Here is a 16,299-nt window from a genome sequence, read left to right as displayed (position 1 = left end):
GCGTTGTAAAAATTGCCTAGTTTTCAGAAGCAAATATTTCCAGTTCTACCAAATCAATTTTCAGGTGAAGACCGCCATTTAGAAGATCTTTCTTTTCCTTTTAAAAAAGATGTAGGCTTGTAGGATGTGGCAACGCAATTAACAAAACTGTGAGTTGTTAAGACACATCAAAACGGGAGGTTTCACGGACGATCACAAAAGTCTACGGGGCGTATCGAGGCCGATTCGCCCTGCTGTGTGCACGTTCTACAGCCTACTACTACTAAGAGAGTGCCCAGTGCCCTCGAGCATGTTGCGTACTGTGTCCACCTTTTTTATACACCAAATTTGACCCAGAAGTCCATTTGGAGGATTTGACTTTTTCACTTGACAAAATTTTGCCAAAATGGTAGTCTAGCTTTTGCTCCTCCATGAACGTAAAAATCTGGCCTTCATTCAAACCAATGGAATAGAGCAAAATTTTCCGCATTGTGTGTTGTTCTTACTATTTTCATTAAATACTATGATTTATAACTTACGCACTTGAGACAAAACTGTACTAAATTATGAGAAAGGTGCAACGTTGAGAAAACGGAATGAACTCAGTCAAGTGAAAAGGGTAGTTCGAGCTATGACCTTAATAAGGATTACCTTCGGGTCTTCACGGTATAGAGGCCAAATGTGACCTAAATAAGCACTCCCAATTTAGTATAATAGATATTCTTGGAAAAAAAAGCGATCTCCAGTTTTGGCCCTAAGAGTGCTGGAATAAGGATAGTAACTTAGCAGAGGGTTGGGGTAGAGTTATGGGTAGTAAAGGAGTAGAGTTACAATTACAGTAATCTTTGCTGTCATTGGTGCCAGGGCCAAAACTTAAGAACGCTTCTGAAGTTCAGTTTCAAGAGAATGCGTAATCCTCCCCTCCCAGATCTATGTGATACAGTGGATTACACACATAAAGGTTGCAACCTACAAGCCTTGCAGGCCCAGAGGGGAGAGACATTCGGTCATGTCAGTGAGTGGAACCCAAATAAGCTTACCCAGAGGTGGTTACCTCATTTAGACTACAAATAGCCAAAATAAGGGGAGCTACTTATAGTCCAAATAAGTCATCCATTAATAAACCCATCGTGTTGTGGCATTGCTGGTAATACTTGTAATAGTGTAAACCATTTCGCTTGCTCCTGTCACATGCACAGCCAATGTCTTACCTCAACCATGCCGATAATACATAAAAACAAGGCATGATCACTTCATACATTTCATTAGCATAAAAAGGGGATTGACCGACGGCTGTATTGCCATCAGGGTCACTATTACACTTTTGCTAACTGCTCGTTCTCACCTTATTCAAACATTATGGCTTCTCAGAAAATCAAGTAATACTCACTGGAGAGTAAAATATAAATGTAAATGGAATATGACTTTCCGTCAGACGACTACAATAGGTCTACCAGAGATAAGAACAACCTAGAACATAAACACTCTCAGCAAACATAACTTCAAAACATTTTCTTTCTATTCCAGTATCCAACGTTATGATATTTACAGTCATATACTTCATTCTCTCAGTTGGCTACTATTTTACTTTTGTTAAAGTTATTTTTGTCTAAAAGTGGAACAAGCCTCAATAGTGAAATCTTTTTATTCAATTAATTGAGGGCACTACTGGAAGGTTCTCACTCTGCTACTGTTCAACATACCTGCTTTAACACTTACCGGTCCGGCCCCACACTTGACTTGCACTTCCCCTGAGACCGGAGCTGCTGCCTGCTTTCTGACTATGCGTGATTTGTGTTACTCTAACGTGAGTAACTCACCCCCCCAAGTAAAGTTATAGACAAGAAACTTAAACAGTTAAAAATATGAACAGCCCAATCTTTTTATACAATTAATTGAGGGCACTACAGGTAGGTTCTATTTCTTTACTTTCCCTATATTATATATGTCACATCTTTATTGTTTCTGTCTGTCAGTCTTACTTTTTCACTGAACTAAAAGACCATTATTGTGTCGATGTACTTCTCTTTATTCAAACAAACTCTGTCACTAAAACACAACTTACTTTGGTGGTCATGCTCCAATAGACCTTAGGTACATATATAAATTTCAGATGAGACAAATCCTTAGCACATTCTTCTCCATTTTGACCTTCATTTTCGAAATCAAGCTCCTGTCTCAAAGTCTGCTTCAAATCCTGTAAAATTAAATGCAAACAGCAATCATAACACAAAGACAATGGAAAAGAACATTTTTGAGTTGCAAACAAGTGGTTTAAATGTGTAAGAACTTTAGAACAAAATCTCCCATTCTAAAAATTAAAAAAGGTATAAGCATCAATTCTTTTATGGACAGACATACCACATGAGCAGGATCCATTATCATCGTATAATGACTTAAGACTGCCATAAAGCCCATTAAATAAAGGAGGGGTTCCCTTTTGGAGGGACGGCAGAAAGAGTGATTTCACAGTTGCTATGAGCGCTGAATAATCAATTCTATGAAGTGTATCAGATGAGGAAAGACAGTGTGCAGTCCATGAGTTTCTCATAAATTTTCTTGAAAACAAAGCAAATAAAAGTTATTTGAAAAATCTCTTACTTGTAAAACCCAAGAAAAGCCAAATTTGGGATGAATCCAGCCCACCAGTTTGAGAAGTATCTCACAGGTCTTCATGTCCCCTGAGAAGCGATCTCTTAAGTCAATGTACTGAACCTGAGAGAAAGACATGAAAAAATTTCAACATCAGCCCATACACATTGCGTCACCTGTCACCCTGATTACATTGAGCGATGCAAGAATTCATAAGAGGGTATACTTACCAGATTTTGCTGCACTTGGTGCACATATACCACTGGAGTTAGCGTAAACAATTTGTAACCAAAAAATATTTTCACTCCAACCGAACAACACAATCAAAGAATAAAATATAGAAAGGAAACCTTACACACTAAACAGCGACAATCTTAAATAAAGACTGAAATTATTACAGCTCATCACCTTTTCCTAACCCAAAATAAGAGTAGCTTATATCTCTATTCAAAGTTCCTAACTTTTAATGAATATGCAAAGAAAAACAAAAGAATTTTCCTTATCGACAGAAGTTTTACTTCGCAATGTTAGATATTCTTCACCCTGAAGGACTAAATGTGAGGCAGCGTGGTGAAATCAGGCGCTCGTCACAATAAAGAAATAGAAGAAACAGTCTGGCAATTTTTAAGGAATTTTTGTTTTTTCACTCAACACCTTTTAAGTCTGCATAAAAACATATTTCCATGTGAATTTTATTGAAAAACATTTAATTTGTTAAAGGCACACAATATGTAATTTTCAGTATTCAAGGACTCTCAAGCTACTGAAGTTACCAAACTTTGGGGGCCATGTTCTTGCTAATTTTTCCACTGAAACCAGGTGACCCTACTTCCGTTAATCGCAAATATCTCTGCTTCTATTTAAGATAAATGGGTATTTTTTCCATTTAAAGTAAGGCCAGTGAATAAGCTATCAGATGATACCAATAACTTTGCAAGCCCAAAAATCAACGAGCGCCCGATTCCACCACGTCGTGACATAAATGATTTTTTCTTTACAGTTTGGCACAGGGTTGTATGAGAGGTGGACCTTAGAAATTAAAATCAAATCTCCAATAGCACTGATCATGTAGATGAAGAAAGATTGAAAAGTGCCAAAGCGACCAGAGTTTCAAAAAAAGGCTTTTATTTTTATGCCACTCTCTTTTTTAAAAAATGGTACAACAAAATCAATATGGTTTTAGTGATGTAGCCGCCAGTGCTGGTAAAAGTATTTTGTTCCTTTAGAATAAACTTTGTTCAATCCCTATGGATATAAAATACATCACTCCCTTAGAACAGTATCTGAAACACTGAATAGAGATGCTAACACAGGCGCTTTCTATGACATTTTTCCTTTGTGCCCCACATGAAAGAGGTTATCATGTCGTAGTATACTATCTTTGTAATCTTTTCTTTTCTTTCTTTTTTTTGGTATGTGTTTTACAGCACTAACAACTGCATAAGGTCATGGGAGTATGAAGGACACAATTTTGCCCCCCAGGCAGCCTAAGCCTACTCTACTGCCTTGCACACAGGACCTTCAAGATAATTCCCCCTTATCTGAGAAAGGTAAGTGCTAGATCTTACCCAACCCAAGATCAAGGGTGTGGCTGAAAGACAGCAATGAGGAGGCGCCAAAGAGTAGCAGTAGAAAGGTAGCGGAAAGAATCAGGAGACCAGAAAGTGGAGACATGGTAAAGAGCAAGAAAAGAGGTGACAGGAGAAAATTTTCTCTCGCAGTCAGGTTTAACAACCCGGAACCTAAAGAGTTAATAAGATGCGAAAACTGTACCTCTAGACCACAAGAGCCCTCTCTGTGATTTCTGAAAATGCCCAAAGACTGGGAAAGACCACAGAGGACATGGAAGAGTACGGAAAACCTGCAATAACAATCAGGCCCAACACCTGACACATCTGAATGTATATATGGAAGGCATTGTTGTGAAATCAGGCACTCAACAAAATAATGAAATTGAAGAAATTAGCATTTTTTTGCCAGTTTGGCAATATTTATCGATGCTTGTCTTTTCTTTGGGGGGGGGGCTCAACCCCTTTTATGTTCGTTTAAAAACTCATTTCCGTGTGGATTCTATTTAAGATAGACAAGTATTTTGTCATCAAAAGCAACACAAATTATCTAGTTTTCTAATGTCACCAATAAGTCCACAAGCCAAAAATGACAAGCACTTGTCACGACACACTGAAATCAAGGGCTCGTCAATTTTTAGTTACATGGAATTATTGGTAACATCAGAAAACTAGATCTTTTGTCTTGCTTTAGATGGCAAAATACCTGTCTATCTTGAATCTTGAATGAAGAATGACTTATTTGCATTTAAAGGAGGTATGCCGAACAGTAGCAGAGTGAGAAAACGGCTGCCAAAGTTTGAAAACTTTAAAAGACTGAGAGTCCTTGGAAACTGCAAAATTACATTTTTTATGCCTTGACATTTTTGGGGAAAATCCACAAAGAAATGTGTCCTTAAATGGACATAAAAGGTGTTACGCCCAAAAGAGATAAATCAATAAAACTTGCAGATTTCTTTGACCTAATTATTTTTGTGGGACCTGATTTCATCACGATGCCTCACAAAAACAATATGGTTTTTCATTGACACAATTAAGATAATTTAGAAGGTGGACTGCTTCAAGCCTACCCGGTACAGCAAACACTGACTGAATGAGATACTGAATCCCAACATAAAGACTCAAATACTTGATAAAATAATCTACAGACTAAAGAATGAATCTCAAGTTGTCAGTATGCTATAGAAAAGAGCCAGACCATTACAACTTGGACACAGATCAAGCATACATGCTTTTCTTCTTCTTATAATCATAATAAATTACATTTACGTATAATATATATATAATGCTGCAGTCTACGCTGCAGATCCCATCGTTTATGGCACCCGGGTGACCCGTTCGCCTAAGATCCCGCTGTTTTGGAAACACAAAATTTTTCCTATATACAAGTACAAGTCACCCCTAAGATCCCACTCTGATCCACACTGAAGCAGCCACATTCGGTTAAGATCCCGTTTTTATTTTCATGTCATAATTTAGACGCGTTTTTTTAAAAGAAAAAGAAAAAGATAAAAGAAACCTGGGAGCGCTCAGTTGATCAAGCAAATTTCAAAAATGTGCGATCATTGTACGGCCCATCGCGTCATGGATCATCCACTCTCAATATTGCGATCAAACCTCTGTTGCAAAGGTCAATAAGCGGTTACAATGTTTGCCCCAGCAGGACCACACCAAGGTGTGAAGTCGTCAACCTGTAGCTTTCCCCGATCACCTGAGCCGTCCACCTGATCTTACATCACACACTAGGTAGGGAGGGCCTACAAACAAGCATCAGACAGCATTCTACCAATCTGTGAACTCGTGGACATTTGTGTTCACCCAACAATCCCTCTCGTTTTTCAGTATTGCGCTTGATCTTCCAAGGCAGACCGATCGCCTTTGCGTAATGGGGTCTTCTGTTGGCAGTGAACCTGTCTTTCATTTATTTTTCTAATTAGTCGGTGTGGTCACAACACAACGATTTATGGAGCATCATGACATGGGCGGGGAACTCCGTCAGAGATGGAAAGCAATACATTTTTGGAGGGGGGCATTACCAGAAGCCAACTGATTCCCACCTGACAGTATTCTTTTAACAGCCAAACCCCCCCCTCCCCCCCCCCAAAAAAATTATTTTTTTAAAAATCACGTCAGTCCATTTTAAAGTAAGTGGAGATCATTGTACAGATTTTGGGCCTGACCATGAGTTACTGTCGATTCATCCCCTGGTCATTCGGCTAAGATCCCCGTTCGCCTAGGATCCCGCATTTTCCTTGCTCCCGAACACCAGATCTTAGGCGGAAACTACTGTTTAGCCTATCTCCAATAGGAAGAACATAATCTCTCTCTCTCTCTCTCTCTCTCTCTCTCTCTCTCTCTCTCTCTCTCTCTCTCTCTCTCTCTCTCTCTCTTATTCTCTCTCATTTTCTTCCCACTCCCTCTCTCTAGTTTTAATAGAATTACAATGATCAAGACGTTGGGAAAGCTAAAAATATGGCTCAGCACAAAGATGCGATTTTACCTTTTTTTTTCAAACCTTGCAAGCAAACTCAAGTTACTTGTAGATCTAGGAAAGTCATTCCAGATCAGAGGACCATAAGACACGCTATCCATAAAATTTGCAGTTCACTGACGGGTTGAAAAAAATTGTTTTATCATTACACAACCTGAGGCTTCTTGCTGGTGCATATTTTTAAAGGTGTTCGAGAGACAGTGAAAGCAATGTTGTGTAAACATTTAAAACAGAAAATACCAGTGTTGTACTCAATACAGCTTTTGATTGACAACCAGCTTTCTTAACTTTAAAATTGGGGTGGAGAGGGTTCTTTTCTTAATAAGCCCAGCCACGTTATTTTGGACACTTTGAAGGCAATGGAATGATTCAAATAGCAGATCAGCCGTCACTTATTTCTGTGCTACGATGCTCTAAAAAATCTATATTTTCCACACCTTTTTCTGTCACTCATCTATTCATGTTCTCTACTTAAACTACCTCTTTTGCCTTTTATCTTGCCAGTGAGAGCAAGATGTTGAATGCATTTATGTTTAGTAATAATAATAATCATTTCTATAGCGTCCACCGCCGTGTGAACACAACTCTAGGCGCTTTACATAAATGCATGTATGAACAATATTCATGAAGGCACACACACATGCGCACGCACACACACACACACACGCACGCACACTCACTCATGCACAGATTACACGCATACATATGCCCATATATTATATGCACGCCAAACACACTCGCACACAGACACACCTACTTGCTTATCACATGCGCATCCTTGCACATCATTACGAAATAAGCACATACAAATACATAATGAAACAATACACGCAATGCAATTTGCAAAATACATAAATGGATAAGTCATTTACATAAAATTCTACTGAACATGAATCTACAGACATAAAAATAATGTCATTAAATGTGTCTTTAAAGATATTTTTAATTTAGACTTAGATGTTGTATGTCTCACGGGTTGGGGAAAAGAATTCCAAACTGATGGGACAAGGTCGGCAAACGATCTTTCAGCTAATTTTTTAACCTCCTTTTCTAGAAACTCTTAAAACATACTGATCGCCTGATCTTAGTGATCTAGATGAAACATAAATCTCGATGAGATCAGTACGATATGAGGGAGTTCTGTTGTTGACATATTGATGACACAATATTGCAATGTTATATGACATTCTAGCTGGCACGGGAAGTCAATGTAACGTACTTAACATGTTACTGTCCGAAGACACTGGTTTGCGTATAGGGACCCATACTAAATTTTAGTAGTTCCAACATAATACAACTAAATAGAAGAAAACAAGATAACGAAGGCTTCAGCAACTTTATGCAGGAAGTCATCAGCAATATCACAGTGGTCTCCAGCTATTAGCATGCACTTCGGGTGACAATAAAATAGCGCTTTAATGTTATTAGGTGAACATCAAAGGGGAGTAATCCGTCTAGAGTAAGCCATCTGTCAATTTTTTTATTAACTGACGTGAACCACTTCACAAATGAACGTCATTGAAAAAGGCCATCATAATTATCACATTCTTATAACACTATCTATCTGTCATGCATGGCCGGTCACTTGTTTTCCTGATTGCAAAATTTTGTTTAACACCTTTGCCCTATATGTCTTTTTCTCCCTGGCAAAACAGCAATTTCAAGTAATAAAGGACGCCATGTGGGGTTTGCCCATCATTTCTGGCAGTTCCAAGAAAAATTAATCATTTTAAGGCCGATCTGTTTCTGGCACTAAAACAGGAATGATCATGCTATTAAGCAGAGTTGACGATTAGAACATACACATATTAGATTATTATAAGTGATAATTATATAACAAAAATTTCGTTCTAAGCTGCCAACATGCTTTAAGGGAGATCGTGCTTTAATCTGGCAAGCCATTAACCAGACACTACTGTACTAATACAAGACGCTCCAAGCAAAAAATGTAGCAACAAAAAAAACAGGAGGCAAAGAAACATATGCAGAGGAAAACATTACCTTCACAGCCACCGATTCTCCATCATGAGTCTTAGCTTTGTGTACTTGGGCCAAGCTCGCAGCAGCAAGCGGTTCATCTTCAAACTCTGCAAACATTTCCAATGGTTTCTTGCCAAAGTCCTCCTCAAAGAGCTGTTCCACCTATTTTATTCATTGTTAGTATATAAAAAAGAAAATATAAGTATTAACAAAAGAAAAATAAGATATCACATAAAAAGAAAAAGTCAAGATTTATGCAAAGTTCACAGAATACAGTTGAAATTGTCAAAGACAGCCACCCATTGTTGAGGAGAAAAGTGATCATCTTAGTCAGGTGAACGTCTCGGACAGGACAAAATAAAATAAAATAAACAAACCATTCCCTTCTGAGGTCCCAACCATATGTGGTGTAAAGCCCTGGTTACATGCAGCAATGAATCAGATCATATCTGCCATTTACAAGAAATATTAGTTTTATGACAGTGCATCCAATTCTCTTTCGACTGGGGAGATTCTTCCTCTTTGCGTCAGAAAGCAAAAAAGCTACTTTAATGACTTACGAGCAAATATAATTTTTTCCTAATGTTGATTTTGGGTAAAAGCCAAAACTATAGTTAAAGTGTCATCAGGATGAAATCAGGCGCTTGTCAATTCTGGGGCTTATGGAGTTGTTGATATCATCTTAAAGCTTGTTTATTTGTATTGCTTTTGGCACCCAAAAAAAAATACCCATATATCAATAGAAGTCAAGATATTTGCCATTAAAGGAGGTGGGAGTCACCTGGTGTCAGAGGTAAATTAGCAAGATAATAGTCATCAAAGTTTGATGACTTCCAAGCTTGTGTGACCTTGAAAAACTGAAAAAATACATTCTAAGTGCTTTTCATCAATGCATTTCCTTAAAATTCAAAAAGAATTTAGAAAATGTGCGGATTGAATGGACAAAACAGGTGTTGAGCCGAAACAAAATTCAATGAAAATTGTCAAAAGCGAGGAAAATGTAGGTTTCATCAAATTCATTAGTTTGTTGAGTGCCTGTTTTCACCACCATGCCACACATATTATTAGACTTACCTCATGTGGCTGTCGTGATAGGGCTTTATCCTGTAGCACAACAAGTGTACTTGTGTATTCTATGGGCAAGATGTGGTTCATTGACACCAGTCCTGTGGCCAATAAGATACAGAACAGTGACAGACATTATGAAGTAAAAGCATATATTTTTTATATAGTGGCATCCAAAAGAAACTTGAAAATGTAACAACCTAATCATGTAGAGAGCAGCCATAGGATTCACAAGATATTTGAATAGTCTTGAGGCACGATAGCAAGGTGTGTGGCTCACTAGGGCAAGTCAAGACCCAAAAGACGATTGTGGCTGGCCACCGTGGAAAAGGTAGGAAATTTACCACGTATTACCCTGTCCTCAGAGAAATTCGCGCCCGCAACCCACAAGTTGCACGTGCAACTTTTGCCCTCAGCGCAACTTTTACCATTTTCGTGAATTTGCTAAATTTTGCCAATTTCCAGCAAAATTTGGGAAAATAATTTTTAAAAATTTAATTAAAAACACAAAAGTGCTCTTCTTCAACTAAAAACAACGATGCCAAGATGGACAATTCGCTCCTTTGCACTACCAGGTGCCCGCTGCCGCCCAGTGACCCGGGGCCCGGGTCAGGTCGGGTCGGTATGATCGCCCGACTCGTCGCCAGAAAACGTGCTTGTTTTGAAACAAGGAGTCGGGCGCGATCAACTTGTGCCACGATAGCCGCTTTGCACCATCAATCTGGCGAGCAAACCGACCCAATATTCTTGTTTGGGCTGAATCATCTTCTACTTCTAGTCTAGCTAGATCTAGATCTAGAGTAAATCAATCGTAAACACGATCATCTGATTACTTAGCTTGCTTGGTTCCGTAGCACAAGGTAGATAAGTCTAGCATAAAAATTTGTGAAAGACTTTAAATCTTAGGCTAGGAGGCTAGATCTAGACATGGATCGATTCATCCAGAAAACCCCTAAAGGGGACGTTCAAATAATATCATCTTACGCCTGGGAAAAAAAAAAGGGGGGGGCGGGGAGAGAGTCTTTGACTCCTGTAAAATTAAAGTAAGAAAGAAGAAAGAGGGGGGGGGGGGGGAGGTGAACCAATGTAAGATTACACTTTTGTAAGGTGAAAAAATAATTAAGGAAAATGTAATTTATGACAACGCAATAAAAAAAAAAAAACATAAAAAGAGAGGAACAACATTATTCACTTAGAGTAAGTTCGCGCGGTAAGCACTGCATTGTGGCGATACAGTAGACCTCGGGCGGCAAGCACGATATATTATATGCCATCTCGCACATTATACACTCGTAGATATCTAGACTACATGACATATAGATAGTCTACTTTTGATTACACCAATGCGGTTAAAGTGGTAAAATGACACCGTAAGTTTTTCTGGAAAAGTTCCGCTTGTACCGTATTTAATTATTATGTCACGTGTGTGTATGTATGTTTTTCATTAATACTATAATTAATAATTTAAACGGCCTAATTTAAAAGTAAAGCCCATCGAAGAGTGATTGTACCACGGATTTGCGCGATATAAATGTCATATTATTATTATAAGCAAATAACGTAATATTGCGGGTTGAGGTCGGGTGGGGGGGGGGGGGGGGGGGGGGGCATGAAACATATAAATGTCCTTGGGAGGAGGGGAGGCAAAAAGTTCCAAACAAAGTGTAAGATTATATTTGAACAGCACCAAAACCACGCTGGTCACACCTGCCCAATGTCAGCGAGAGTGTAAGGACCAGACCCATATGTCAAGGGACAAACTGTTTTCGTACACCATGCAACCTCCAGGCAGTTTTTTTTTGTTTTTGGGTAGACATTCACATTTAACTTCTGATTCTGATCCAACAAAACTCATCTTGGTTACTTTTGATTGCAATGAGCATAGCACAAGGAGTTTAGAACTACTGTAAACTCCTTGGCATAGCAACAATGTATTCCAATAGTTCTGTGGCATTGTTTTAGCTATACACGTCTTGCAACTTTTGCTAACTTTTCTTGCAACTTTTTGCAACTTTTGCTATTTTCAAATGCAACTTTTTCTGAGGGCAGATTACCCAAAGAAATGTAATGACCGATAAAATTAAAAGAAACTGTCATACAGACACCTCTGGGCCCCCTGCCGGGTCGATGCCTATTGTAAAAACAAACAGGGAAGAAACGAGTTCCACATCACCGAGAAGCGCTAATGATGACAATGGCAACCAAATTCCCCAAAGGAGGGAAGCAGTCTGACGGTAGCCATCCAAAGGATGGAAGGAAAGGTTTAAACATTGGAACAGAAGGCAAAGAATAACAAGGATGGACAAAATAAGAACACGGACTGGACTGGATATGGCAGAATTTGCAACGGCAGCTCACGACCGTGAAAGATGGAGGGTCATTACTAGTGCTGTGCGATTTTGAGGAAACTAAAAATCACCAAAGCTTCGGAGCGTGAGCTCACTAATCAAAACATTCAAATACGCCATCGAATGTTTTTTTCTCTCACATATGATAAGCATAAACCCAGACCTAAGTGCCGCTATTCTACATCCCCTAGCTATTCACAGCGTCGTCAAATAGTTTTTTCATAATATGTGATAAGCCCAGACCTATCTTCCGCAATGCGAAGCGCCGTCGAATCGTATTTTCTTATATGTGATAAGCCCAGATCTAACTTTCACTATTCACAGCGCCGCTGAACGGTTTTTTCTTATATAAGAAGCCCAGATCCAGAGCTGTTAAAGTACTTTTAAAAAGGTACATAAGTACAATTTAAGTACAATCTAAAAAATGTACTTAAGTGCAGTATAAGTAATTTCCTGTAACTGTACTTGAGTACAAGTACTTTTTTAAAAGTACTTCTGAGTACATTTTGAGTACTTTTTGCTAATATGCTAAAACACTTCAGTGCTATTGCAAAACATCATACTGAATAACAGATCCAGTATATTTGACAAATTAAGCCATTTATTACTAAAAATGTAAACAGTACTCAAAGCATTTGAATATATGCACTGAACATAGGTGGAAATGGTTCGTGAAATTGAAAAAAAAAACCCACAGACGCAACTAGTGAGTAAGTGATATTTTGAATAGAACTTGCTTGAGCAAGACATTGTGATCAAATGTAAGTCAGTCCAAGAGGTCGAAGAGAAAGTTTTGTTATGGGGCACCTCCTCATCTCCCATTGTAAGCTGGGTGCGCCAGCACATTTCACGGTTCCATGTTGTGAAAAAAGAGTATTCGCATTTCGCCACGTTAATTTCCATCTTCCAGCGTTTTGACCAATCGCAGATCTTGTCCAGAGCGGCTTGAACCATCGTGGCGGCAGTGTCAAGATTTTCATGGGATGCCCATATTGCCAGGTCGTCTGCGAAGAGGCTGGTGTTGGTGTCTACGGGTAGGTCATCTACGATGTCGTTGATGTACATGAGGAACAGTAGAGGTGATAATACTCCACCCTGAGGGACGTCGGCGAGGAAGCGATAGTAGCGACTTTCTTTTCTCTCAAAATGAACTCTGGACCTTCTGTCATCTAGAAAGGCCTTGATCTGTCGTTGTAGACAGGTGGGCATTCCTAAGGCGTTTATCTTGTAGAGAAGTCCAGTATGCCACACCTTGTCAAAGGCTCTTGAAAAGTCTATTAGACAGAGTATGGTTCTCTTTGCTTTGTGTCTTGGTCCAGAGTTGTCCTGAAAGTTGTCGGCTATGTGTTGCATTATCCTAGCAATCTGGTCCTCTGTGCTACGCTGTGGTCGAAAACCGGCTTGCATATTGCATAGTTTTTGCTGGGTTTCCAACCAGAACGCCATTCTCACTTTCACTAATCTCTCGTATAATTTCCCTATGCAGCTTGTTAGTTGGATGGGTCTGTACGAGGTCATTTGGGCAGGGTCCTTCCCGGTTTTGAGGATAGGAATTATCGTACCTTTTCGCCAGGCTGCTGGGTATTGGGCAGTTTTCCACACTCTATTGTAGACATTCAAGAGAGAATTCAGGCCAGCTTCTGGAAGATGGGTCAGCATCATATTGTGGATTCCGTCATCTCCTGCAGACGTATCTCCGGCACAGACTGGGGATGCAGCAAAGAAGATCTACGTATGGTGTACATCGCGTACATCAGATCAGCCATCCAGTATGCCCACGCAGCCTGGTTCCCAGCAATGGCGAAAACAAATCGTGAGACCTTAAATGTTGTTCAAAACTCATCATCCAGAATAATTACTGGGTGTACGAGAGACTCAAATGCAATGCTGCTCACAAACGAAGCTCACCTGATCCCACTTGAGGTTAAGTCTACCATTGCAACTGCTGTGACTTACGAGAGAGCAAGAAGAGTACCAGAAGACAACCCGATCCGTGTCTCAGCTGAAGGAACATCAAAAATACGCTTAAAGTCCATCAACAGTTGAAGGGAAGTGGGCCGACAGAGCTCTTATAACGCAGGACTAGAACATCTAATCCGAGAACCCCTGCGGCCAGTGAGTACAACTCCCCCGTGGAAGACCCCCTGCAACCTCACAATCAACTCAAAACTTGCAGTGTCTACGACAAAAACTGATCCACCTAATATGCTACATGAAGCAGCTCTCGAGACTGTGCGCCGATTGCCTACGTCCGACCTCGATATCTTCACTGACGGCCATGCCACCGACGGCTACAGGTTATGTGGTGGAGGATACTGGTGTCTAGACAAATCTTCTGGGGAGGAAACATGCGTATCCGTGCCCGCGGGACTATACGGAAGCAGCTACCGAGCTGAAACTACCGCCCTGCTCCGCGCACTGCAATGGCTGCAAAAACAACCACGTTTTCAAAGAATCCACATCTTCACGGACTCCCAGTCAGTTGTTCAACACTTAATGTCCGGAGTGACTGCAGTTCGTACTGAGATAGAGGACAAAATGTGGACCACTATCTGCCAATGCTGTGAAATCCACGGACACCTTCACATACAATGGATACCAGGACATTGCGACATCTACGGGAACGACTGAGCTGACGCCCTGGCCAACAAGGGAGGCCACCTCGACCAGTCCAACACTCCAGTCGATATTGTGTCAGCAAGCTTGTGCATCCCGCGTTACATCATTGCCCACGCATGGGAGAAAGCGCGAGTGCACGACTCCGTCGGGGGAAAGGTGAAGCCACCAACAGAGAGGGACAAAGAGAAAGACCTTACCATCAGACAGAGAAGAGTGTTATCGCAGCTAAGATGCAACGCGAAGAGCCCCATCCTGCAGACGTATCTCCATGCAATAGGCTCCGCTCCCAATGATTCCTGTCTGGCATGTGGCACAAGTCCTGACGACCTGCAGCACGCACTGTATGAGTGTCCGCGGGGGGGAAGCACATCGAGGCCCACTTATGGAGAACAACGCGAGACCGGGCCCGGATATACTCTGGACGAGGCCACAAGAGGTTGCCGCTTACCTGTCTGCCTGAGGCAGACTGCCGCCCTCCCAACGGAGGCCAGCCAGAAGAAGAAGAAGAAGAGAAGAAAGACCTTCGAAATGGGAATGTGGCTACCTGAAGCCAAGGGACCTTACTAACTCAAAAAGAACTCACATACTTAAAATTCAGTTGCTCTCAGGTTGATCTAGCTGGGGAACGCGAAAACAAAGAAATGGAATCTTAAATGTTTTTGTTTTATTTCGTTACGGAGCGAATGTTCATTTCATTGTATTAAGTTAAGATGATACAATTCAGTCGTTTCTTTACCTGATCTTTAGTGATAGTGATAAATAGCTTCATAATTCATTTTTTGAGTTTTCCACACAAAAAAACAGTAGTCTACCCTTAAGATCCCACCGCTTACATTCCCAGTTCGCTTACGATCTCAATGTTTTAGGAAAACAGCATTTTTACTGCACAAAAATCCGCCCTAAGATCCTGCTCTGAAGAATTACAATCGGCTAAGATCCCGCATTTCAGATCATAATTTAGGGAAAAAAAATGCGGGCAGGCTCAGCTGATCAAGCAAGCTGTGAAAATTTGCAATCATTGTGCAGCCCGTTGGCTCACTCTCATGAATGTGATCAGATCTCTGTTGCAATGAGAAGGTACAATTTTTGTCACCAATGGGATCTCACCATGGTTTGAAGTCATCGACATGTTTGCTTTCTCAAAACATCACACCTGCACCTGAGCTTTCCATGTGAACTTACATCACAAGGTGTGTAGGTATGGCCTATAGGTCGTCATCAGATGGGATCACATCAAACTTTGAACTCCTTAGTGCTTTTGTTTCCCTGGCGATCGCAGCAGTTGTCTCAATACCCCAGTTTGCAAGACGGGCTGAATTTTATTTGGTGCGATCACAGCACAGTGGTGCGTTATAACAGAGGATGGAAAGCTTCAAATTTTGGACAGATAAAAGAGAGCAACAATGGAATAGGTTAGATCTTGAGACTCAGGATTGGATAAGTGAAAATGACTTGGTTTGTGCCATTGTGATTGGCCATTTAGGTTGTCCACTGATCTTTGCTCGCCTTATGTCATAAACCCACCAAGGGGTCGTGTCAGTTCTTTTTAGAGTAGGGAAAGACCATTTCACTGATTTTCGGCCTGAACATGAGGCACCATTGATTCTCCCCTGGTCTGTGAGCTAAGATCCTGTTCACCTAAGATCCCACAATTTTC

At 40.4% G+C, this 16,299-nt stretch overlaps 1 protein-coding gene across 2 annotated transcripts in view; it reads right to left on the bottom strand.

The window, feature by feature from the left end:
- LOC101860748 (uncharacterized aarF domain-containing protein kinase 5) overlaps nt 1-16,299 on the bottom strand; it is a 63,387-nt gene that overhangs the window by 33,049 nt on the left and 14,039 nt on the right. For both annotated transcript variants that reach the window (XM_005101507.3, XM_005101508.3), the window contains exons 4-7: nt 9,685-9,776; nt 8,632-8,772; nt 2,581-2,694; nt 2,045-2,176 (exon numbers count right to left, since the gene is read on the bottom strand). In XM_005101507.3, the coding sequence (XP_005101564.1) occupies nt 2,045-2,176; nt 2,581-2,694; nt 8,632-8,772; nt 9,685-9,776 (479 nt within the window). The remainder of the gene's footprint in view (nt 1-2,044; nt 2,177-2,580; nt 2,695-8,631; nt 8,773-9,684; nt 9,777-16,299) is intronic.

Source organism: Aplysia californica, unplaced genomic scaffold, assembly GCF_000002075.1.
Source record: "Aplysia californica isolate F4 #8 unplaced genomic scaffold, AplCal3.0 scaffold00286, whole genome shotgun sequence".
NCBI lineage: Eukaryota > Metazoa > Mollusca > Gastropoda > Aplysiida > Aplysiidae > Aplysia > Aplysia californica.
The sequence above is the reverse complement of the archived record's forward strand: the minus strand, read 5'-3'. Positions and strand labels throughout refer to the sequence as shown.